Source organism: Haliaeetus leucocephalus, unplaced genomic scaffold (assembly GCF_000737465.1).
Source record: "Haliaeetus leucocephalus isolate CR32 unplaced genomic scaffold, Haliaeetus_leucocephalus-4.0 Scaffold195, whole genome shotgun sequence".
NCBI lineage: Eukaryota > Metazoa > Chordata > Aves > Accipitriformes > Accipitridae > Haliaeetus > Haliaeetus leucocephalus.
The window spans coordinates 5,260,207-5,283,202 of NW_010972631.1; the positions used below are offsets into that span (position 1 = coordinate 5,260,207).

A 22,996-nucleotide genomic window follows, 5' to 3' on the forward strand; every position below is an offset into this window, starting at 1 on the left:
GCCCCGCTCCTCTCCCTTCTCCCCGCCGCTCGCCCTCACTCACCGCCACCGAGCCCGAGGAGGAGGCGACGAAGACGCGGATCACCATCTTCACCTCATGAGCCGCGGGAGCGGACGGGACGGGGCAGCGAGGGCTGCGGGGACGCCGCTCCCCCGCACGGGACGGGGACGAGGTCGAGGAGGAGGAGGAGGACGAGGACGAGGAGGACGAGACCGCCCCGCTCCAGCCCGCCGCCGCCGCCCCCCCCGAGGGCGACCGCCACCCGCAGCAACCCCCTTCCCCGCGGCAGCAGCCCCTCTCGGGCGAGCCGGGTCCGGCTCCTCGCTGACAGGAGGCAGGCGATAACGGCGAGAGGCGGGAAAGGTGGGGGCGGCGCGCAGGGGCCGACGGGCGCTGTAGTTCTCCCCGGGCGAGGGGCACAGCTCGCCGTCGGTCGTGCTTCACCAGCAAAACCGAGCTAAGCCGGCAGCCCGCTGCTTCAGGCAGCCTTGCCCACAACGCCCGCGGCTGCCAAGTGCCACCGATCGCGTTTGAGAGGCCGAGAAGGGGTTTGTGCCACCCCCCGGGGTGCGCTGCCCTCAGGTCAAGGTGGCCCCGGTGCACCATGAGCAGTGGACGCACTTAAATTCATCCCCTCCGCCATCGGGGCTGCTCCTCCCTGACGCCTCAGCCTTGCCTGGCTGCTCCTGGCACTCCTGCCCTGCGCGGAGCCTCCATCTCCACTCTGCCCGGCCGGAGTCCGGCCCTGCTGGCCGCCATTTACAGCGGCGAAGGGCTGGAAAATGGCGCTGGACAGACCACACAGGCGCATTCCTGCCAGGGCAGGCAAAAGGGACAACGCAAGGGCAGTGGGCCGTTGGGAGAGAGGGCCTTCCCACCCCATACATCTCAAAGGAGTTAAACAGCACTGTCCGTTTTCACTCCCTGGTGGAGATGCACAGTTCTCAATATTGTCAGCTGTGGAACAGATGTTATTAATCAACAGGATAAGCAGATAACCCCAAATAAACCCTTCATCAGTCAGCTCATCTGCAAGTGACCGAGGGGAATCCCTACGGCCCTCATCAGCTTTTGGGTCTGTGAGGACGCGGCCTGTCTTTATTTAAAGACTCAGAACCGCGTTACTACAGTCGTCACCCTCATCCTCTTACTTCCCCGCCCGCAGCCCGGCGGTACTCATTCCCCCTGACTAAACTCTCCCTTCCCGACATTTCACCCCGATGGCGGAGCGCGCGGTGCCAGCCTCCCTCCCACCGTTGCATCGCCACCGCCCTCGGTGAACTTCGACCATCCAGACCAAGCGCAGACCTCGACTCGCTGCCAAACGCGCCCTTAACGCTTTCTTTACATCTTAATATTGACCATTCGTTTTGAGATCCTGCAGGTCTTGTGGAGGGTACCTAGCAGGAGCCATAAAAAATAATCAGGACACTCAGTGCTCATTCCGAGTTTGATTTATATCTTGTGGAAGTCCTTCGGAGGCTTTCCTCTGACTTCACTCTCCTCTGGAGCGGAGCTCAATATCAGCAATATAAAGTCCAATCCTGTAATGGGAATTCAGATACCAATCTTGCAAAGAGTTATAACTATGCATTACTTTGCTTTCATGAGAGTGCTTGTTGAAAAAAGTAAACTTCGTCAGAGTAAACTTAGGTACAAAGGTTAAGATTTTCTGGCTCAGTGCTCCTGTCTTCATCTCAGCGCAAGTCTTAGTATGGGAACCACAGACCGGTAACCAACAAGTGTTTACTGGTTGCTACTGAACGACCAGCAAAACGAGCAAAGGAGGCAAACTTTTTTAATGTTGCTTTGTAAGGTAACTCTGGGCAACTTGTTAAAATTCTGTGATAGGTGAGTAATCATAGGAATCTGCTGGAAAATCCCCATTACCTTACTCAGTGAATTTCCTTCACGCTGCAGGATTATTTCTGACAACATATTTTCCTGTGTTTCTCTAAGTTTTCTTTAAAAGATGGAGGTGTTTACTTCCCACTTACTTCCCTATTTAATCCCTACAAAAAATATTGGTTTTAATATTCTAGTTTGGCCATACTGTTATTATATGAAACAAATAAAATCAGAGCAACTCACTGGAGCTGGTTGTATTCGATTCTCTAACAGCATTAGCATATAGCATTAAATTATAATATTAATAACTCCTGCCTTCTGGTGTATTTCTTAAATACAGCAAGACAGAAAAAAAGATAGCAAAGTCTGATTCTGAAGGGTGCTGACCATCTTTACCTCTCACTAAACAGAAGAAGAGGATGCTCCTACCTCTCAGGGAGAGCCTTAACACATAACCAGTAACCTAGAGAAACCATGTGGCAATGGCACTAACTGGAAAAAGCACGAGATGTAAACAAGAAAACTAAGAAATTCTAATGGGACTGTAAAAACTGTAACTAAGGTATTTTTAAGGTTGTTCCTCTCCTTGTAAGAGTCCTCTACTTTGTCAGCTCCAAAAGCCACAAATCTAGTCTCCTTTCCTATCTGGAAAACAAACAACTTTCATTTCAGTTCACTTGAAAGTGTTACTGAGTTGCATAAATTCTCAAAAGCTATGGGAAAAAAGAGGTGGCATGAAAGGTAAAAGCAAGTAAACCCAGCACCCATTAGAAGAATCCAAACCCACCATTCCATTTCAAATGCCCCAAACTGATCCCCAGCCAGCCAAGCCAATGTACATTTTTCTTTTCATTGTTTTTAGAGTCTCCCTTTTGTTTCTGTAGCCCTTGGGTCAGTAGGTTCCAACAGCATGAACTTCAAAATAGAGCCTGAGCAGCCAAACTCATGGCTGGAGTTGATAGAACCAAATTGAGCTAAAGCACCAGAGCTCATGGAGAATTTCCATCCATCACACTTGACACAGCTTCAAGCCAATGCTTCAGCATCCTTATGCCCACATATTTAGAGACACCATCAAATCAGGGCAGGGGGCTTCCTGCCTGCATTCAACTACTTGACCATGAATGCAGTAACTTAATTAACGTGTCCTTTCGAACACCCTTTGAAACAGATTTTGAACAATCTCCAGCTGTATTTCAATTAATTTTCTTGTAATCTTCAATTTTTATAAGTAATTTTATAATATTTTGGGCTAAAAATCTTGCACCTATAACTTCTCAGTATCAGTTCTGATGTAGCATGGGCATTGAGAATCCAGACAGCTTTTTCATTTCTCTTTTTTGCTAGTGTTTCCATACACACAAAGAAGCTAGTTCTGTCACGGAAGTAATCCAGAAAGTTAGGAAAAAGAGGTATTAGACTCAGAAGTTGAAGATTTCAAAGCTTGTAGAGCGGCCTCCTACTTTACATGGCTCCTAAGCAGAGAACTATTACTCTGTGGAGGGTAAAACCTATCAGACATCGCCACGTGACATTTTGCACTTTCAGGTGGTGTACAGGTTAAGACTGGCTGTCACCCTGCATCCTGCAGCCGCTGCTGGTAAATGTCCTGAGGCCATACCTTTAACTCCATTTCTATTGTACTGTTCTAGAGGCTTGAAGACCAAATGGCATAAACATTTAGTTAAGTAGAAGAAATGTAATAAATTAAAAACATCATTAAAATGATTTACGAGCAGTTTTCCATGTTTACAGGAGGTACAGAAACACTGCATTCTGAGATTGGAGTTGAAAATGTAGATTTATGGGGGGCAGAGGGTAGTTTCTAAAGATTTCATGGTGAGAATGATTCATTGTTATGCCAGATCTTCACGGAAGATTAAACAGAACTTTACTGCTGCTAAGGTAACAAAGAACACACAAAACCAAGGCTTGCAAGTATGTGAAAACAGAAGTATAAAAGTACAACCTTGGACAAAGAAGATTCTAATTATGATAAAAGATTACTTGTATAGCAAGATGCAACAGGCATAGGAGAAAAATCCTGGAGAAGTGGAGTATTATGTTCAGGACTAAAAAAGTGGTTAAGATAGCTTCATCTGTCACCTGAAAGGAGCAGTCTGTCTGAGGCATTTTGGAAGTTTTCTGGTCTGTGAGTTGTTGCTACCCATCAGTTATTTCTCTGGGTGCCGTGAAACGTTGCTAAGAAGTAGTAAATTCACATAGAGTCTCCAACAATCCACATAGTTGAAATTTCTAAAGGGGTCTTTAGGACTTTTAAAAAATTCTAGGTATCAAAACATGTTGAAAATTACTGGTTTAGAGTGTCATTAAAAGCTCTGATGTTCCTGAGCAATCTTCCTTGGTAGAAATGTGACCGTCATGCTAGGGAGCAGCAAAAGAAGAAGATAAATAGTAGAGAAAATAGAATGCTCCAGCTTCAATAGAGCTACAGACTATCATCAGCTGATCTCCCACTGCGGACCCCAAGAGAAAGTAGATAACTTAAAGGCTCTAAAACATACAAAATGGCCAAAGTAATGTGATGCAAGTACAGGGTTATTCCACTTGTTGAGTAATGGCACTCGGTGTGGTGGCTGACAGCCTGTAAATATCTTGGCTAGACACAGCTTGAAAGCGCATGAGATAATGCTGTTTGGAGCCTGATTCTCCACATACATCCTAGAAGCCACTGTATTTTTAAGGTATCAATTTAACCACAGAAGGAACCTCCAGGGTACACTCTCTCAGTTGTGCATGAATGCCTGCAGTTGTGGGTTAGTTGTGCATACTATTATGACTCCTCTACATGCACAACAGGTCAAGCTGCTCCTAGTCAAGATCACCCTATCCTTTGCAAAAATATCTTTGGAGGTTTTGTAAATCACACCAAAGTCTCCCAATAACAAACTCAGTTTCAGGCAGGACTCTATTCTTTCCAGAACCTTGACTGTGGCAAGAGGTTTACATTCAGAGCATTTCCCCGCTTTCCCCACAGTTAGATCTTAGAGATAACATCCCAAAATAAAGTTTTTTCTCTTTTAATTTGAATTACTCTGAAGCTAGTACAAAGCACAGGTGTTAAAGCAGACTCTTGGGAAAAGACAGAGCTAGAACAATTTTGAAAAATATTTTGATTTTTGCATTCACAAATTTGTGGCATGTTAAGGAAAGCAGAAAGGTACAGCTGCTCTTGATTTCAGAATGATTTCTGTACCATCTCTTTATAACCGACAGCAAAAAAAAAAAAACAAACCAAACCACAGAGAGCTGAGTAAATCTTCCTTCATGCCATTTAATCAAAATATACCTATATAATTCCAAAGCTGTATAAGAGTCCATTCTTCTCAGCTGCTGCCCTTTAGTTGAAGTCACAATCTGCTGCCCTTTAGTTGAAGCATGACTAGTTGTTAGTATCTGTGGCTGCTTTGACTCCCTCCATGAATTCCTAGTACTAAGGACCTTTGAAAAGAAAAACATTTTCCTGTGAAATTCATCATCTGATATAGCCTAGTCATCTGACTTCCAATAACTGAACCTGGAGGTAAAAACATCTTTCATGCTCTGTATTAAATCATTCATCATTCCTTAAACTTAGAGCTACATTGTGTAAGAAGTGCCAGAGTTCATTTTCTACTCGTGTCTTTAAAGATCCCACTGTTGCTGAAGCCGGTGGCTCTGACTGATGAGCAGGACTCCAGGCAGGTTTCAGTCGGTGCTCAGCCTTCTACCCCATCCACTCTTTCAGCCCAAGACATTGCAAACAAATCAGGCTCAACAACATCAAGCCCAGTAGGCTTGCATTTCTTGGTGAAACCAAACTTCTGAGCAGCTTTCTCCTTTGTTTTGTGCAATTTAGGGAAAGGATTCATCCTTATTTCTGCTAATCTGAACAACCTTTAGTACTCTACATTACTGCAGATGGATGAGGGTTGAAAGCCCCCACAAATCTCATTTCCCCATCTGCAGTTCCAACAAAACCTAAATTAGCGAGCACTTGAGATGTGAAGTGCACTCAGGGAGCAGTCATAGAGCATTACCTTCCTGCCAGCCCTTTTCTGGGGGGACCTTCTGCCAAGCCCTTAGAAAAAGAATCTACCACCACGTTCCTTTTGGCTATTTTCCAGCTGGTTTTCCATGTCTGTCCAGTTCCACTCTGATAAGGCACTTTAGAAGATTCATTTCTTGCAGGATGCAGGAGAAGTGGGTCAGCAACAATATTTATGTATACAAGGACAAAGAGCAAATAATCTTGTGGAGAATAAGAAGCAGCTGAGTACATGAATACTGGCAACTTTCCTAAAGTGTATGCACCAAATAAACTAAGAATAGTTATTATTTTTATAGTACTTAGGAGTTTGTTAGATGTTTTGCAGAACAGAAAGGGGGAAAAAAAATCTCAGACTTGGAAAGCTGACATAAATTCGAGGATAACGCTTACGTGTGCACTGCATTTCAAGCACGGGTTCAAGCCCACAAATGGAGGATGCATTCTCATTGCAGGGACGCAGGACTGTACTCCGGCACAGGTCTGAGGTGACCTTTAGGAACCAGCAGGGAAGGGTCCTTGTCCCACACTGATCCTCAGCTCAGAGCCAAGGGTGTCCCCTGCAGTCTGGGTGGCCAGGACTGTTGTGCTGGTCCCTGCCCTGTCCTGGGTGTATCCCGTCTTTCTGGAGATGATGCTGCTGACCGGCAGAGCCCTTCCCTGCAGACGGGATGCGTAAACGGTGTGAATTTAGCTCCGTAAAAGCAGCACAGATGGCTGCAGCCAACCTATGGCATCCTTCTAGTCCAGGGGAGTGCTGCCCTGACAGCATCGCAGGCTTCGTGGGCAGGGGCCGAGGAGAATGAAGGGGTGGGGAAAGCGTGCCGGTCCTGTTTCCCAAACTGGAGAGGGGACTAGCAAATGAGAGCCAGAGCTGGTGGAGGGAGAAGGCAGAAAAGGAAAAAGTGGCAGCAGTGATCAGGGATGCGCTGCAGACAGGTTGCATTGACCTACATGGGAACTGACCGCAATTTCATGAGCTGGTTTGAACAGGGAGGACCCTCTCCTGCCTGGACAGAAGTGGAGGAGATGTGGATTCGGAGCAGGAGCACACTGGACAGAAACCAGCTGCCTGGCCTGGCACCATCAGGTCAGCGTACATACAACCTGTGCAACTGATACACTGAGCAAAGGAGCATGTAGGAGGCAATGTAAGCCAGGCTAAACTGAAGCTAAATAAATGACAAACCATACAATGTCTCAAGCGATGGATAGACAAATCATTGCCATTACATGCATTGTCTTACAAGTCTCAACCCGGGCTCTTTTGTGCTAAGCATGAACCTGCCTGTCAAAGCAGATGATACACTTTTTGTATTCTTTGGTAAACTAACCCTGCAAAGTTTGCTAACATTTATTTATTCCTTTCAGATTTGTAGCATAAAGTTTGTTGCATTTTGCATTTCCATGTCCTACTTTTTGCACCGTGTATTCCCAGATCAGATCTTCAGTGCAGCTGTTACTCAAAGCTATCTGAGATTTATTTTCTACTGCCATAAAGGTACTGGGGAGGTAGCGGTTGGGAAGTAGTATTTTCCAGAGAGGACTAATTAACCTATAACTGTTGTTCAGTTCTAAAATGTGAAGTGGTGAAAATGCTAAGTGGCATTTTTAGCACTTCCCAAAAGTTAGCTACAAAACTCAGTACTGTTACCCGTGGTCACATTTGACCTTACCAGCTCTTCTTTGCAGAACAAATTACATTCTTTGTGTCCATGTTTTTCCATTGGGAGGACTGCCGGTTGACACAATAAGTATGTATTACTTTTGCCAGTGAAGGCACAGCTTAGGACAGCTTCCAGACTATTCAGAGCATGACTTGGACGGTAAGAACAAAAAACTAATTCAACCCGGTTTTTTTAATTAATTGGAAAAGGATGGTGAAAGGCACACAACCGGTCTTCATCGGAAATCTGTAAAACAAACATGGCAAGCCAAATGAGAAGTTATGAGAGGTTAGCAAAATTAATCTTGCTGCAAGGAATATTATTTGCTCGTTTTATCAAAATCATCTTCTCAAGAAACATACTTTCTGTTTCACCAAGCAACAGACATATCATGCAGCCAGCAGGGTCAAGTCCGCTGTTGTACTAATGGCATGGCAAGGGTAAGCATGTCAAAGCTGCTATTGATTTTTTCTAAATGCAGCTGGACTGAACTAGAATTACTTTCAGAATAGGAGATATAAAATAACTAATGAAGGTATGGCCAAGCGACTATTTTGATAAACCTAACAGCAACCTTTTGCTCTCAGATGCTTTTGGGGATGAATTTGAATGCAGAATATGACCCTGGTCTCTGTAAAAATGCCGAAGATTGGACTAAATTTTAAAAGAAAAAATTATTAAGCAGGTTGTTTGGCAAGTAGAAATACACCTCAAGTCTTAAGGTTTACAAGAGCAATGCATGCAAACTAGCCTATTTTAGACTGCATACCTGTCTCGATCATAAGCTATTTTAGCCATGAATTGGTCAGCATAGGCTGCTCTTAGATAACTCCTGAAAAAGAAGCTACAATTTTTAAAAAACTATTTTTTTAATGAATTATTTCCTTACTTGTATAAAGAAAGTTGTCTTTTGACCAAAAATGGACAAATATGATACCACAGCTGTATCAGACCATGAGTGGGTAAGTATGTGTGATGACCAGTCTACTTTCTACACTTAAAAAAACAGTTCTATTTAAAATAAAAGGAGATAACTTTGACTCAATATTAACTTCAATGTTGATGACTGCAGTCTAGGAAAGTCTGAGAAATATTAAACTCAGCAAATGGATACTTTGGTATCATAACTGGATGCAGCATTTCTTAATGGAATCTAGATAATAGGACATAACAACAGACCCTTTCTCAGAGTTTTTGGACTACAGAATAGGCTGCACTGGAGGCCAGTGTGAGGGGTTCCTCCTGAGATCACTCACATCATCAGTGGGTCAAAGACTAGCAAGGGTCCAGCAAAGACCTCATGGAAGACTTCACAGAAAGGAAAAATATTGTTTCATATGCCCACAGAGCCAGTTCAGTTTCTTCATTTCGATTCACTTGCCTGCCTCTCCATCTAGTCACTAAAGCCCAAGGCTGCCGTCCTTACTCCCATTGAGTAGACCTTACTCAGACAAGTAGCATTCAGAGAAATAAATGGGACTATCTGTGCGAATGAATGATACTCAGCAAAACGGGTTGCGGGCTCAGGCTGTGAGATAGCAACTGTGAATCAACATGAACCCAAACAGCAGACTTCTTTTTAGGATACGACTGGTGAGGGCCTTACAAACCTTCCATAGCATGACCCAGTGGTGAGACACTGGCCTACAAGCCAAGAAACCTGGCTTGGTTCTGAGTGTTGCAGCCGACCTAGTGTGTAGCAGGGGTATCTTCTTTAAAGCAATTTCTGAGAGACAGTCTCCCTTTCAATATTTCTTTTAGGATCTTTCCATTTTGTCACTCACTGGGATGCAGCCATTAAGCATGGCAAGCAGTAGATAATTGTTAGTCATGGTTTCCATAGCTATGGACATCTCCATCTTGCTCAGATTCAGCTTCACCTGTGGTATCTTTATGCTATCTCCATGTTGCTGTCACTTCCAAGCCTGGGTTGTCTCACCTGTTTATCTGAAACCTGCATCTAGATGTTGAACCAATGAGACTGATTTTTTATGGGACTTGGATATAATGAAGATCACGGCTGAAGATGTAGTTTCTTGCAGAGGCTGGAATTCATGTATTAAGAATAAACCCCTTAGGGATTCAGAGAAAATTTCTTGTGAGGCTGATCAAAAACAGTGACATGAACTTCCCCAGGAACTAAGGGCTATTTATACTGCTTTGTACAAGTTACACTAACAAATAAATAAAACCAAGTGAACTGGGTTATAATATTTCTCCTGTGTTTGGAGCTTGCTGAATTCCAACAGAGATAGGAACCGTTGTCAGTGAAGCAAATCTTTTTTGTCTGTCAGATGGAAATTCATGTTTTGCTCTAATATGGGAAATGAAAGACTGTTCCCAAATGGGTTTAGTGCCACAGAGCTGGTTCTCGCACAGAAGCAGCTCTCTTATCTACAAAACATTAGTATGGACTTATTAAATTGGAATGGCATCTGCCTACATAATACATTTTATGACATTTACATTCTTCAGGAATTTAGGAGACTAGAGGAGAAAACAAAAAAAACCTGCATGCAGGCTTAATCTCAGCTCCCCACTCTCTGGTTCCTTCTCTGACCTTGGAGTTTTTTGTAGTATTGATTTGTAGCATTTCCTAAAATATTAGTTCTTTTCTAAAGGTTTTGCTGTCCTGATTTTTTGGAAACTATTTTGTTATTTGTTTATTTTAATGAAAAAAAAAAGGTTGTTTTAGTTATAATGAATGATTCATAGCTCCTGCGGATCATCCAGGGACGCCATTCATAGTTAATGATTAAAATGCAGTAATAAAACATGAAGTGTTTGAAAGTCAACAGTGATGCCTCTGAAGGTAGGTCTCTGACAGAAATTGCTGACAGCATCAGAAACTCTCCCTCTATAAATATATATTCAAACATACTAATTTCTCTATTTATTTTTTCCCTTTTGTCTTCTCTCCCTTGCAGGTGTCTTCTATATGTGCAGTTTCAGGTCAATGTTCTAGCAAGATGACAGTTTGTTTATAATTTAATTTAACATTTTTCTTTCTTAATTTACATTTTTACTCATTTTTAGCCTGCAGTGATTATTTGCATGGAAAGAAATTCTCTTCAAAGTCTATATTTAGCCTGATATATCGGATTAGAAATGTAAGCCAATCATGCAATGAGGTTAATTTTAAATCCTGTGGAAATTGTACCACTCTATTCAGTTTTCTCAGCACTGGCACCCATCTTGTTTGAGGTCATATGACCTTTAACTCCAATGTCGAATGTAATTTCCCACCAAAAGGAGTACAAGCAATCCCCTTAAAATAGGCATTTTAGAATTTATAAGGAAAAGAAGCCTAAGCAGATATTTTTTTAAAGCTGATGATCTGAGGGCTGTGATTTTGTTTAAAACCATGCAAAGAATGAATAGAAAAGTCAAGGGAAAAAAGCACAAACTTGTGCTTATTCTCCTTTTCCTACCACAAGCAGTATTCACCAATTCTTACTTCAGGTCACCCACCAATATTTGTAGACCTCTGTTTTAGCCAGCCCTGTATTTATTATATTTAGCCAATGTTAATATCAGTTAATACTATTTTTAAGTTCTACAGTTGCTTTAACTGCTTCCTTCCACCTCAGTTTGTCCCCATTCCCCTCCCCCCCGCCAAAGCCAAACATTTTGGATTTTTTTTTTTTTTTTTAATAATATCGCTGTTTTCTTGGCAGTGACTGTCTAGGGATGACTATCACATTCATCACCGCCATCAAATCTATTTATATCTATCGGTTAAAATTCAGCTTGTGATCACTGAGCTGCAGATGGAGCTCCCCGAAGAGCAAACGGAGTCCACGCATCCGTGCCAGGAACAGTTGGAGCCACAGTGGAGAGGGGGCTGAGAGGATCTGACGTTACAGAGTCTTTATCCCTTCGACCTCAGAGGGGTGTCAAAAAGAGACAAAGACTACTACCCCACCTGTGTATTAGTGTCGGGGCTTTCAGCAAACTCAAGAGAAACCTGATTATTCAGGGGTTTTTGCAAGGTGACATGAATTTTACAAGTAATTAAAGAGACAATATAAGGAGTAGATGTGATTGTCAATCTTCCAATGAACTATTAACGAAATACTAAAAAGATGTAAAGTATGGAAAATGCAGGGTAGGAGTTCTTTTTAAAATGTGTTTTTCCAGCAGAACTCATTAAACCAGAGATCAAGGCAGTTCCATTCTAACCTATAAACTTCTGGATCATCTGCTATAGGGATATTTTTATTTTCTAGGGCATGGGCTCGCTTCAATGTTTCATTTCTTAAGTGCATGAACAGAAGCTGAAGAAAGGGTTTTAGAAAAGAAGGAAGGACCAGACAATCGGAAAGTATATTCTCCTTCAAGGCCATGAGCCATGCAGGAGGATCCCCATCCCTGTGCAGGGCTGCAGTGATTCCAAAAGGGCTCCAGATGGACATCAGGGTGTCTCCTCGTGGAGCGCTGCAGAATTAGGCTAAACCAAACATATTTAATATGATCTCGGACAGCTAAGCTGCTTATCACTGTGTGTCAGATAATACATTATACAGCTGAGTGGCTAATAGATTAAACAGGGAAAGCCTGATGGCAGGGCATTTTCAGTTGCTTTGGATTATATTCCCCCACCACCACCCAGAAATGACACTGTGAACTTGGAAGGCACAGGAAAGATTCCCAGCTTCCTGCTTTTCCAGAAAACCTGCTTAAAAATACATATAAAGTAAATACTGTCTTCTGTATGTGAAAAAATGAGCCATCCTAAAATTTTTATAGATGATACATTTTTATTTCTAAGATTTCATAAATGTTGATATGACTGGATCTTAGCCAGGAATAAGGAATTAATAATTAGATATACATATTATTACAGAAAATGAGTCAAACATTAAGAACTCTTTAGTTGGACTCTGAAATGTCAGTTTTCAGTTTCAAAAAGGGTGTTCAGTCTACAAAGGGCAAATGAAATACCATTGCTAATGAAAAGATATTTGCATATAGTCGTAACGGTGTGCGCAAGCCTTTGGTGATACCTGTCCAGTATGCAGCCTGAGAAGGACCAAGATTTCACATTTGTAACTATTGCCATAAATGAAATGAATGGAATGAACAAGCTAACAGCATTTGCATGAAAATAAAGCAGCGGTTTCATTTTCCATATTTATATTTTATGTTTCTATTTTTGGAAACTGTGTTTATTTACTTAAACCATTCCAGACACTGGAACTCTGTCTCCTTCACTGTTAAACTGTGACCGTGGCCAGTGCCATGGCTTTCCCCCTAGTCAGCTAGCACTCTCCCCATCGATCCCCGTGATGGTTTGGGAGGCAGCCCAGATCAGGGTGCACTGCTGGTTTGGATACAGCTACACAATTTCAGAATCACGGACTAATATAGTTTGGAAGGGATTTTTGGAGGTCATCGGTCAGACAATCTGCTCAAAGTAGGGGCAACTAGATTGGGTTGCTTGGGGCTGTGTCCAGTCAAGTTTTGAGTATCTCCAAGGACAGAGACTCCACGACCTCTCCGGGCAGCCTGCCCCAGTGTTCGACCACCCTCGTGGTGAACAATTTTCTCCTAACATCTGGTCAGAATTCCCCATGTTGCAACATGTGTCCAGCTGCCTCTCGTCCTTCCACCGGGCACCTCAGGGAAGAGTCCGGATCAATCTCCTCCACCCCCTCCCAGCAGGTAGCTGCAGACAGCAGTAAGTTCTCCCTGAAGCATCTCTTCTCCAGGCTGAGTAAACCAAGAGCCTCAGCCTCTCCTCAAACATCCTGTGCTCCAGCCCCTCACTAGCTTGGTGGTCCTTCACAGGAATCACCCCAGGTTTTAAATGTTTTTCTCACTCTGGGGATCCCAGGGCACGTCGCTGACTCATGTTCAACCTGTTGTCCACCAGGATCCCAGGGCTTTTCCTGGAGAGCTGCTTCCCGGCCCAAACGTGCCTGGCGTGCACTGCCTCATGGGGTTACTCCATCCCCGAGGGTGACAGTGGGGCCTGCAGGGTCTCACTGGTGGGGCCAGCCCCACAGCACCCTCAAAACCAGCAGGGACGGGCTGGGACAGTGATGGGGTCAGCCCGGACCCTGCGGTCGCCAGGCTGGTCTGCAGCCACAGGGCTGCCTGTGGATGAGCCGAGAGGTCCCATCTGCAGGTCAGTGCCCTCAGCACAAGACACGCAGCTGGAAGGAGCTCCCGACGGCAAGGGTTGGCCCTGGCTGCAACCCCTCCAACAGCACATTTGAGACCCCCCCCACAATCCCCAGAGGTCACTCTTGGCTGCACAGGCATGGAGCTAGCCCCAAGCCCAGCAGCCAAACCTCAGGAGTGGGAGTATATACCCAAAGCCCTGACAAACTCCATCTCCTTGTCCAGCTCAATAATAAAGACAATAAACAATACTGGCTCCAGTATCCATCCCTGAGCGATGCCTCCAGTCACCAGCAGCCAGCTGGACTTTTTACTGAGTCCAGTGGTTTTTGCCCACCTTACCGAGTCTCTGTCTTTAGTCTGGAGAAGAGGAGGCTGAGGGGAGACCTTATCGCTTTCTACACCTGAAAGGCGCTTGTAGTGAGGTGGGTACCAGTCTCTTCTATCAAGTAACTAGTGATAGGATGAGAGGAAATGGCCTCAAGTTGCACCAGGGGAGGTTTAGATTGGATATTAGGAAAAATTTCCCTACTGAAAGGGTTGTTAGGCATTGGAACAGGCTGTGCAGGGAAGTGGTGGAGTCACCATCCCTGGAGGTGTTCAAAAAATGCGTAGATGTGGTACTTCAAGATCTGGTTTAGTGGTCATGGTGGTGTTGGGTTGATGGTTGGACTTGATGATCTTAAAGGTCTTTTCCAACCTCAACAATTCTATGATTCTATGATTTAAGTGTCCCGTGGAAGCTAAGAGAGTTAAAGGCATGGAAGTGGGCAGACCACAGCAACCGGCAGCCGTGCCACCGAGAGGCTCCCAGCACCGTTCGGTTCACTGCTGCAGATGCGGAGTCCCAGCCTATAGCCCAGACCCCGAATCGCACGCTGGGTCAGCTCTCCTTCTGCCTGCAGAGACCTCGGTGCCGGGCCAAGGCGATGACATTCCCCGCTAGCGCAGTAAGATGGGAGGTCGAGATGTTAAAAATAGTTTAGAGGACTCGTGGAGGTATTTTCTGCTAACGAGAGAACACGCTCGCACTGCTGGGCAAACCTCCTCCACGCGCGCTGGCCGGTTACCACACGCGTATGAATTTTAAGGGAAGATAAACGGGACCAGACAAAAAGGTTTTCTCGTTAAGCACGATGAAAGGAAACGGCCCGGCAAGCAAGCAGTAAAAAAGGGAATTAGATCAAAGGAACAAGGGCGAATTTAGAGGCGGGACGAAGCCCGTTTCCAATCCCTCCATCGCCTTCGAGGGCTGGTTTGACTCGGTTACGGCGTTGGGCGGGCCAGCTCCCCGCTTCTGCCGGTGCTGAAGCCCCATCTAGAGCATCGCCGCGATACTGCGCCCGCTCCGCGCCCCTCCGCGCCCCGCTCCGCGCCCCGCTCCGCCGGCAGCGCTGCGGGCCGGGGGTGGGCAGCGACAAAAAGCCGCCCATCGCCTGGAAGGTGGAGACGGGTCAAGAAACGGAAGACAAAATGGTCTGCAGGGCCATCCTGCGCTCCTGCTGGGAGGCAAGGGGGCTTCAGTAATCTGAATTTCAGACTTTGTGTAGAAAAAAGTTAACGCCGAACCAGTGTTTTCGCACAATAAATATAATCGCTTGGGTGACTACAGGCAGCTTTAGCTAGCAAGTGCCATCAAGCAAACTAATAGAAATGCTGATATGGGATACTAATGAAAGAATTAGCGGATTACGGATTTATTAATGTCAGTCGACGCGGTTGCCCAGGAACTCAGACTGTCGAACAAATTTGATACTGTTTTAATGAGATTAAGCATTAGACTGATAATGAAGATTGTGGCTGAAATTGTGTCTTTACCAAACATATGACATAATCTTGCATTAAAAAATAACTCTAAACAAAACCAGTGGAACACATAATAAATGATAATTTTTAAAACTGGTTAACAGTTAGGTCATAAAAATATACTATAGTTGAAGTGTTTTCACTCCAAAGGATTGCATACTTTGTGAGCTTATACAGAGATCTGTTTCGGCATCAATTTTTTCAATATGTTTATCAATGCCTTTGATGAAAACATAGCATTACTGCATATAAAATTTGGAATATGACACACAAAATGCTAATGTGGAGAACAACAAAGGCATTATTTATTTTATTATACAGACTGACTGATCATTTGTTGAGGTAAAAAAATGTCCAGTTTTTGTTAATGCAGATGTGAACCCAAATGCAAGCTCATGCACCTGAGAACCAAAACCATCATCAAATTTCTAGAACTGAGGCTGAGTCCTGAAATGCAGTAGGACACAGAGAAAGAACCCCGTCAGAAGATGAGGGGTTAACCAACAGCGCTTGGGTGCTGATGCCACAGTGAAAAGTCCTAATCACAACATTGCATACATGAGAATTCAAATGATAAAGTATCTTCCTAGGACCAGTGTTGTCAACCCCAGCACTCCTCGCACCTAATACGCATTCCGGTATCGCAGAATCACAGAATGGCTGAGCTCACCGGGACCTCTGGAGATTGTCTGGTCCAACCCCCACCTGCTCAAGCAGGCTCAGCCAGAGCAGGGCATCCAGGATCGTGTCCGGTCAGGTTCTGAGTATCTCCAAGGATGGAGACTCCACAGCCTCCCTGGGCAAACTTCTTGTCTTTGATCACCTGCACGGCAAAAAGTGTTTTCTTAGGTATAAATGGAACTGCCTCTATTTCAAAGTGTGCCCATTGCTTCTTGTCCTGTCTCTGGGCACCACTGGGAAGAGTCTGGTTCCTTTTCCTTTACTCCCCCCATCAGGTAGTTATAGGCATTGATGAGACCACCCGAGCTTTCTCTTCTCCAGGCTTGTCCAGCCTCTCCTCACATGTCAGATGCCTCAACCCCTTCATCACCTTCACGGCTCTTCACTGGACCCACTCCAGTATGTTCACGCCTCTCTTGTACTGGGGAGCCCAGAACTGGTCCCAGCACTCCCGATGTGCCCCACAGCGCTGAGCAGAGGGGAAGGGTCCCCTCCCTCACCTTCGGGCAGCGCTCCCACTGCTGCAGCCCCGGGTACCGTCGGCTGCCTTTGCTGCAAGGGTGCATTGCTGGCTCATGTTCATGCTCACAGATCACGCGTGATGTAGCCTAGCACACCCTTCGTTATAGGTTATGTTCAAGTGATCAGTACCTAATTATCTCCCTGGCACAAGTACCCAGCTACTCTTTGTCACACAGAGGCTCGTCCAGACTGGAAATGACCTTGGAGATAGGATCCACTTAAAACCACGAGGTCAGCTAATTTCAGCACCCTGCTTTTGAGAACTACTCCAGCCTGCTTCGTCACAATTATTTCACCAAAGTGACACGTAGTCACAGTCAGCCAGGCCTTACAGGTTGTTCTTACAGCGTAATGAGGATGCAACCCACCAGTTCTGGCAAACACTGCTATGGTAATTTAGTGTGATACAATTCCCCCTTCCCCAGAAGAGCAGCTTCAGTCACCGGTGAAGATGAGTTTGGCTAAAAATACCAGATTTACTCTGGAGTACCTGAGATACAGCCCCTCGCCTCCTTCTGCAGGCTCTTGTCAGAGCAGTGGCAGAGCAGACAGCTGGGGGCACCCGCCACTTAAAACTCCCACGTCTCTTTGAGTTCGTCTGGGTAAAAGCACTTCCTTTCACTGTTAAAAATGTGCACTTTCTTGCTTGGAACTAGCTCCAATTTCTAATCACTAAGGTTCATTGCACCTTTTTACTGCTAGACTAAAAGTCATCTACCATGAGGAACAACAGAACTTGCTATCAAACGATCTCTCAACCTTTTTTAGTATTGAGTGTCTCCCCCTGTAACATCGAGTTTTAGGGACCCCTCGTGATTCTTGAAATGTGTTTGTGAAGCCTTTTTAATTTTTCAAGTGTGGACACCAGAACTGCCTACCTTATTTCAGCTGACAGGCTTCACTTGTGGCACAGAAAGATGTGATGCCACTTTCCTCTCCAAACTGGTAATTCCTAGTAGTAGCCATGGAACGAACTGGACTAAACCCCCAACGATCAATACCTCTTCTCATTTTTTTATTACTTTAACTAAAATGGATTTAAACCCCCAGTTACAAACTGACCCCTTCTCCAGCTCTAGAACTGCAGTAAACTCGTGAGCCTGAAAGGCGCAGGACAGAAAGAAAGGAGCAGAATCTGCTCCATGGTACAGGCGAAACCCACAGCCCCAGACCCAACCCTTTCCTGAGGAAGCATTCCCCACCACCGCCTTCTCCCATCTTCTAGCAGCTGGCTCACCACATTCCAGATGGTGCATCCAGCCGGGAGGCAGCTCGTGTCACTGTCTTGGGCTACCAGAAGGTTCCCCATGTGATGGCCAGGAAGAGAGAAAGCAAATGAGAGTCAAAGCCTACTTCACCCGCTTTCTTTGGATGGGCGTCTCTCCCTTTTTATTGATGCTACGGGTTGTCCAGAGGACTAGCCCCTCCAGCCTAATGTTAGCCTTTGTAAACATCCCTCGTGCAGTCCTTCAATCTGTCTGAGCAGGCCCAGGATTTTTCCTTAACTATCTGAAACATCCCTCCCCTGTTTGTTCACCTGCAGTCCAGGGCTGGTTCAGTCACTGTCCTTGCTTTTCCGCCAACTACACAGTGATTGATCTCATTATTTACTAGGTCTTAGGAGAGGATTGACAGTTTCGGTTATAAAAACAGAAAGGAAAAAAACAGCCAGAAAGCAGTCTTCATCAATCAAAGCATCCTTGAAGCACAGTATGGAGGCACGACATGAATAATAGAATATTCTAGCTTTTATATTGCCAAAAAAAAGTTAAACTACCGCAGATCCTGAGAAGATGAAAAGGATGTTGGTTTAATGTTATTTAATTCCAATACAGAGAATTCCAGTAAGCTGATGCATACATTGCAAGAGTTTATACACTTGAAGCTGTAAAGGCTCAGACTTACCCTAAACAGGATTTTAACAAATTAAGGTAATTAAGTCAAGAGCGCTGTCTCCAAGCTGCTGTCCTCATCAGTGGTGCCCAAAGTTCCCAAGACAGGTGTTCTGCTCAGAGGCATCTCAGCCTTCACAGCGACGGGCAGCTCGGGACGTATCTCATGGATAACTTCAGGCCTGCCTACACTCCCTTAACAACTTGACTTGGGAGCCACATCCAGAAATCTGAGGACCCAAGTTTCAAATCCCTCCTCTAACTGAGTGGGCACAAATCTCTGCCTCCTCCTTGCCCAAAGTCTGTGACACTTAAGACTGTGGGCTGAGATGTTGGCACTTCTCCTCCCTCGCTGGAAGCATTCCATTTTACATTAAAAAAAAAAAAAAAAAAATTGATGACACGATCAGGTGCCTAGAAGCAGTGTGAGTTGCCTAGGTCTCTTTCTGAGTCTAACACTAATAATCAAGATGTGTTCATACTTTGAATGAAGATTTTTTTTAAGGGGAAGATTTTTCTTCGTCCCTATATGATGCTTGTGTAACTGGGACAATGAAAATGTTTACAAAGCAGTCTCATTCAACACTGAGGCCAAATTTATTTTGATATAACATCCATTCTCCTTACTGGTTTCAAAGATATATTTGACCTTATTTCTCTACAACATAATTTATATCACTAAACTCTACAGAGACAGAACAAAATTCATTTGCTATCCTAGCAATAGAAATGAATTTTAAAGCCAAAAGAGATGGATGTTCAGAAGCAACACACATTGCTTTTGATTAAAGAATATGTCAACATTATTTGGTCACTGCATTTTTTTTTGTCAAGGACTAATACACATATTGTGAATACGATATTGTAGATTATGCAAAAGCAGCACAAACAAGTCCACAGATACCCCATTTGTCCTTCAAAAACTGGTTTTCTGGAAGAATGTTACTAAAACCTTCGAAGAACAAATGCAGCATTTAACATAAAATTGCCAGATCCTGAACAATCTACATGAAATTTTCCTCCCAGCAGCATATGTCTTCTGGAGAAAGATGTCCTTAACTGAAATGTCTCCTTTAAATTATATTTTTTTCTAATCAAACATTCAATACTTGTTTCCTCAGCATCTTCTCCACCTTCCCAGGCTTTACTGGGCTTTTTTGTTATTTAAATTGCTTATAAAATACTTGTTGCTAGCCCAGAAGCAATAATTACCTTGTTTTAATGTGAGCCCTTGTTAAAACACACCTATAGCGATAACATGAGCAGTTAAAGCTTCATATTGTAGCAATGGAGCATCTTATTTTATTATGTGGAAGTGTTAATTCATCACATTGTGAATTATATTCCTGTGGTTCACCACCAACCACTTTCGTTATTCACCTAGTATTTCTCCACAAGGCAGCTGTGAGCTCAAAATCTAAGCAGGTATACTAATACAATGAATTCTGACAAATTCGTAAAATCTCTGACATCAGCTCGTGAAGTATACATAAATGTTTCTTTCATTGCACTATATTTTCCCTTTAATATTTTAATATTTCACAGCCTTGGAAAATTGTATTGTTAAAAACAATTCCCCATGAACAATGCCCAACGTGCTTCTTTTATACATCTTCAAGTTCAGCTGAGTTCACGGAAGCCCATTCTCTGTTGCCTGTCAGAGACACAAAAGGGGTGTCAGTAATGCTGCAGCAGCTCCAATGCCACCGCAGTCAAGAGAATGCTCAAGAAAATCCCCTTGAGGGGTCTGCAACTAGTCATAGTATGAGAAGTGACAGCAATAGACATTCTTTCAAAGAATTATAACGCGATGTTGTAAAAGGTGAGCGGTCACTTTTCAGCAGATGACTCGGGAGCACTTGAGAAAAGAAACAGCGAAAAGATTTCAGGTCACTTTAGAGTCCAGGGCATGGGAGACAAGTCTTGAAAGTGATCTTGGGCTTCTCATTTCTCAAGGTAGGTGAGCATGCAGAAAGAAAAGCAGCCGGCCTCCAACAAAACCACAGCTTATTTTGACAAATGCATTAAAAAGTACAAGGAGACCATGAATATTTATAGCATCGAAACAGACTGACATTTAATTTTATTTGCATTAGAATTTAAAATATTTTGATGACATGATTGCAGATAATTGAGAGCAAAGGGAAGCATGTCCTCATAGACAACGTATCTTTTATGCAGGAGAATATTCCAACATGTGCTAAGGAAAAAACCTTCGGCTGGACCCTAGCTACATCCATACTCATGCTCTAAAACAGAGATCTCAGTCATATTGTGGGCCACCTTTATAGCAGTGGAGAAAGGGAACAAGTATCTACCTGGCTGCTGGAAACAGCAGCCTGAACTGACACTCTTGGCTACCCAGATCGGCGGAACTGCTTTGATCCAAAATCTCTTTAGTGTAAATTCCGGGATTTTGAACAAAGCTTTTCTGCAAGTGCAGATGCAAGATACTACCTCTGGTGTATATGTAGAGAGATGCGTATAAACGTTTATGCATCTGTCCCAACGTGCAAGGCAGTGTCATATACCCTATTCTGAGGGAAAGCATCAGAAAACGTGAAGGCTGAAGGAGCCAAAAGGGATCTTCTTCGGTATTTCACAATCCATCTGATGGTTTTCAGCAGCCTTTGATCTCTTGCAAAAATTGAGTGTCTAAGTCTGAATCTCACAGCCAAGCTTCACATCATGCCATACTCCTGGTTAAAGCAAGCAGCACGTCGCTTTGGCTCCCTCATTTGTATTATCATGCGTTGGTTAAGTCCCCACTTTTTCAATAAGTTATGGTACTCAAAGCAATAGCATGAAGATTTTCCCTTTCCAAATTTGAACACCATCTTTGTTCTGGCAATTCAGGGAACCTGTTTTATCCATCGCATTAGATACAGTCATTGTAATAGCTCCTGCCCCGTATGCCACAGCCATTGCTACGGTGCAGTGGAAATCAATAGCATTTTTTCTATGCATCAGGCATTTCCCATCGATGTTTACGTATAACAATTAAATGAGCATGGGTTCCACTCATCTGAATGAGCCCGAGGGCTTTATCCCTTTTGGCACCTCTGGGAATATCAAACTGCATGACACTATGACCTGATTTAGTTTTTGAAGGTTTCCACCCTCCTTTCTGAAGCAGCCCTCCCCTCACTTAAGCTCTGCGGCTAGGGCGATTCCTTTCAAGCCTTCTCCTTCCCCTCCAGTTCTTGAATGAAACACTGTTGTTTCAACGACCTCCCCGTCCAAGCAAGCAGTTAAGACATCAGATTTGCTTTATACAGACAGAAGAAAACTGCAAAACATTATTTCTTGCTCAGGTGATTCATGTATTTGTCCTGTCCAAGGGAATATGAAATACCACACCATTTATCTGCACTGTATCAACTGTTACGTAGAGGACAATACCTTAAATACATTATTTGTAGGTTTTAGATTAACAAACTTCGATCAATTAATCCCTATGCCGATATTGCACAATATCTGATTTTATTCCAGTTCAGCAGCCGATTCAAGTATGTCAGCATTATTCTGGATGGAGCAGTTGATGGAGAAGTCCGATAAGATGTCATTTGTTCTGAACAAGAGGCCTGTATTCAGTACAATCCAATACCTGTATTCAGTACCTGTATTAGATATACATACTGCCTAAATTCAATACCTGTATTACCTAATCAGTAACTAATGATAAGTTAGTTACTAACCAAGCCCCAAACAGTTAGTCATGACAATTAGTCTATAAATTATCAACACGAAAACGTCTCTTCCACATTTTTTAATGCTTTCTCTTGTGTTTTTTTTTAATTGCTTTTTCTGCTTATAATTTTCCTAGCTACAGTGGGCATGGAGATGGATTATGAATCCCTTTCATCCTATTTACAGCAGCAACAGCATTTCAGATTCTGGCCTGGCCTGCTGCCAGATACAAGCAATACATTTCCTCCAGTTGCAAGCAATAAAATTATTCCGTCTTTGTTATTCTGCATTTCCCTGGATCTTTTTGAAGGACATCAATGATTCTCTGCCAGCGTTGCTGTGATAAATTATATGCTTTAGCTGTTTAGCACAAGGGTGAGCTATACAAAGCCACAGGAGGATGAATTTAAAAAATGATCCACCAGTTTTTGTTGGTTTTTTAAACCAATTTCATAATAGTAATGCAAATATAACAAAAAATATTAAGTGCAATTAGGGACGCAATCAAAATTAGGCAATTCACAGCCTGGTTGTTGGGTTTTTTTACATGCTTCATGCCTGTTTTCTAGGATTTTAGCATCGAAAAATTAACAGCTCCATTCGGCTTGGGAGACTCCACGTCAGGGCTACGTCTCCCAGGTGCTTTCGTGCTTTTGAAATTCCCGTTTCCATCTCCTCTTCTTTTACAGGAGTTCATGCTGACACGTTTATGATT

The 22,996-nt window shown here is 43.7% G+C and overlaps 1 protein-coding gene across 1 annotated transcript in view; it reads right to left on the minus strand.

The window, feature by feature from the left end:
• Positions 1-607, minus strand: part of SH3BGRL2 (SH3 domain binding glutamate-rich protein like 2) — a 46,634-nt gene extending 46,027 nt beyond the window's left edge. The window contains exon 1 of the mRNA XM_010565820.1: positions 44-607. Within this exon, the coding sequence (XP_010564122.1) occupies positions 44-607 (564 nt within the window). The remainder of the gene's footprint in view (positions 1-43) is intronic.
• Between the last annotated feature and the right edge of the window lie 22,389 nt (positions 608-22,996).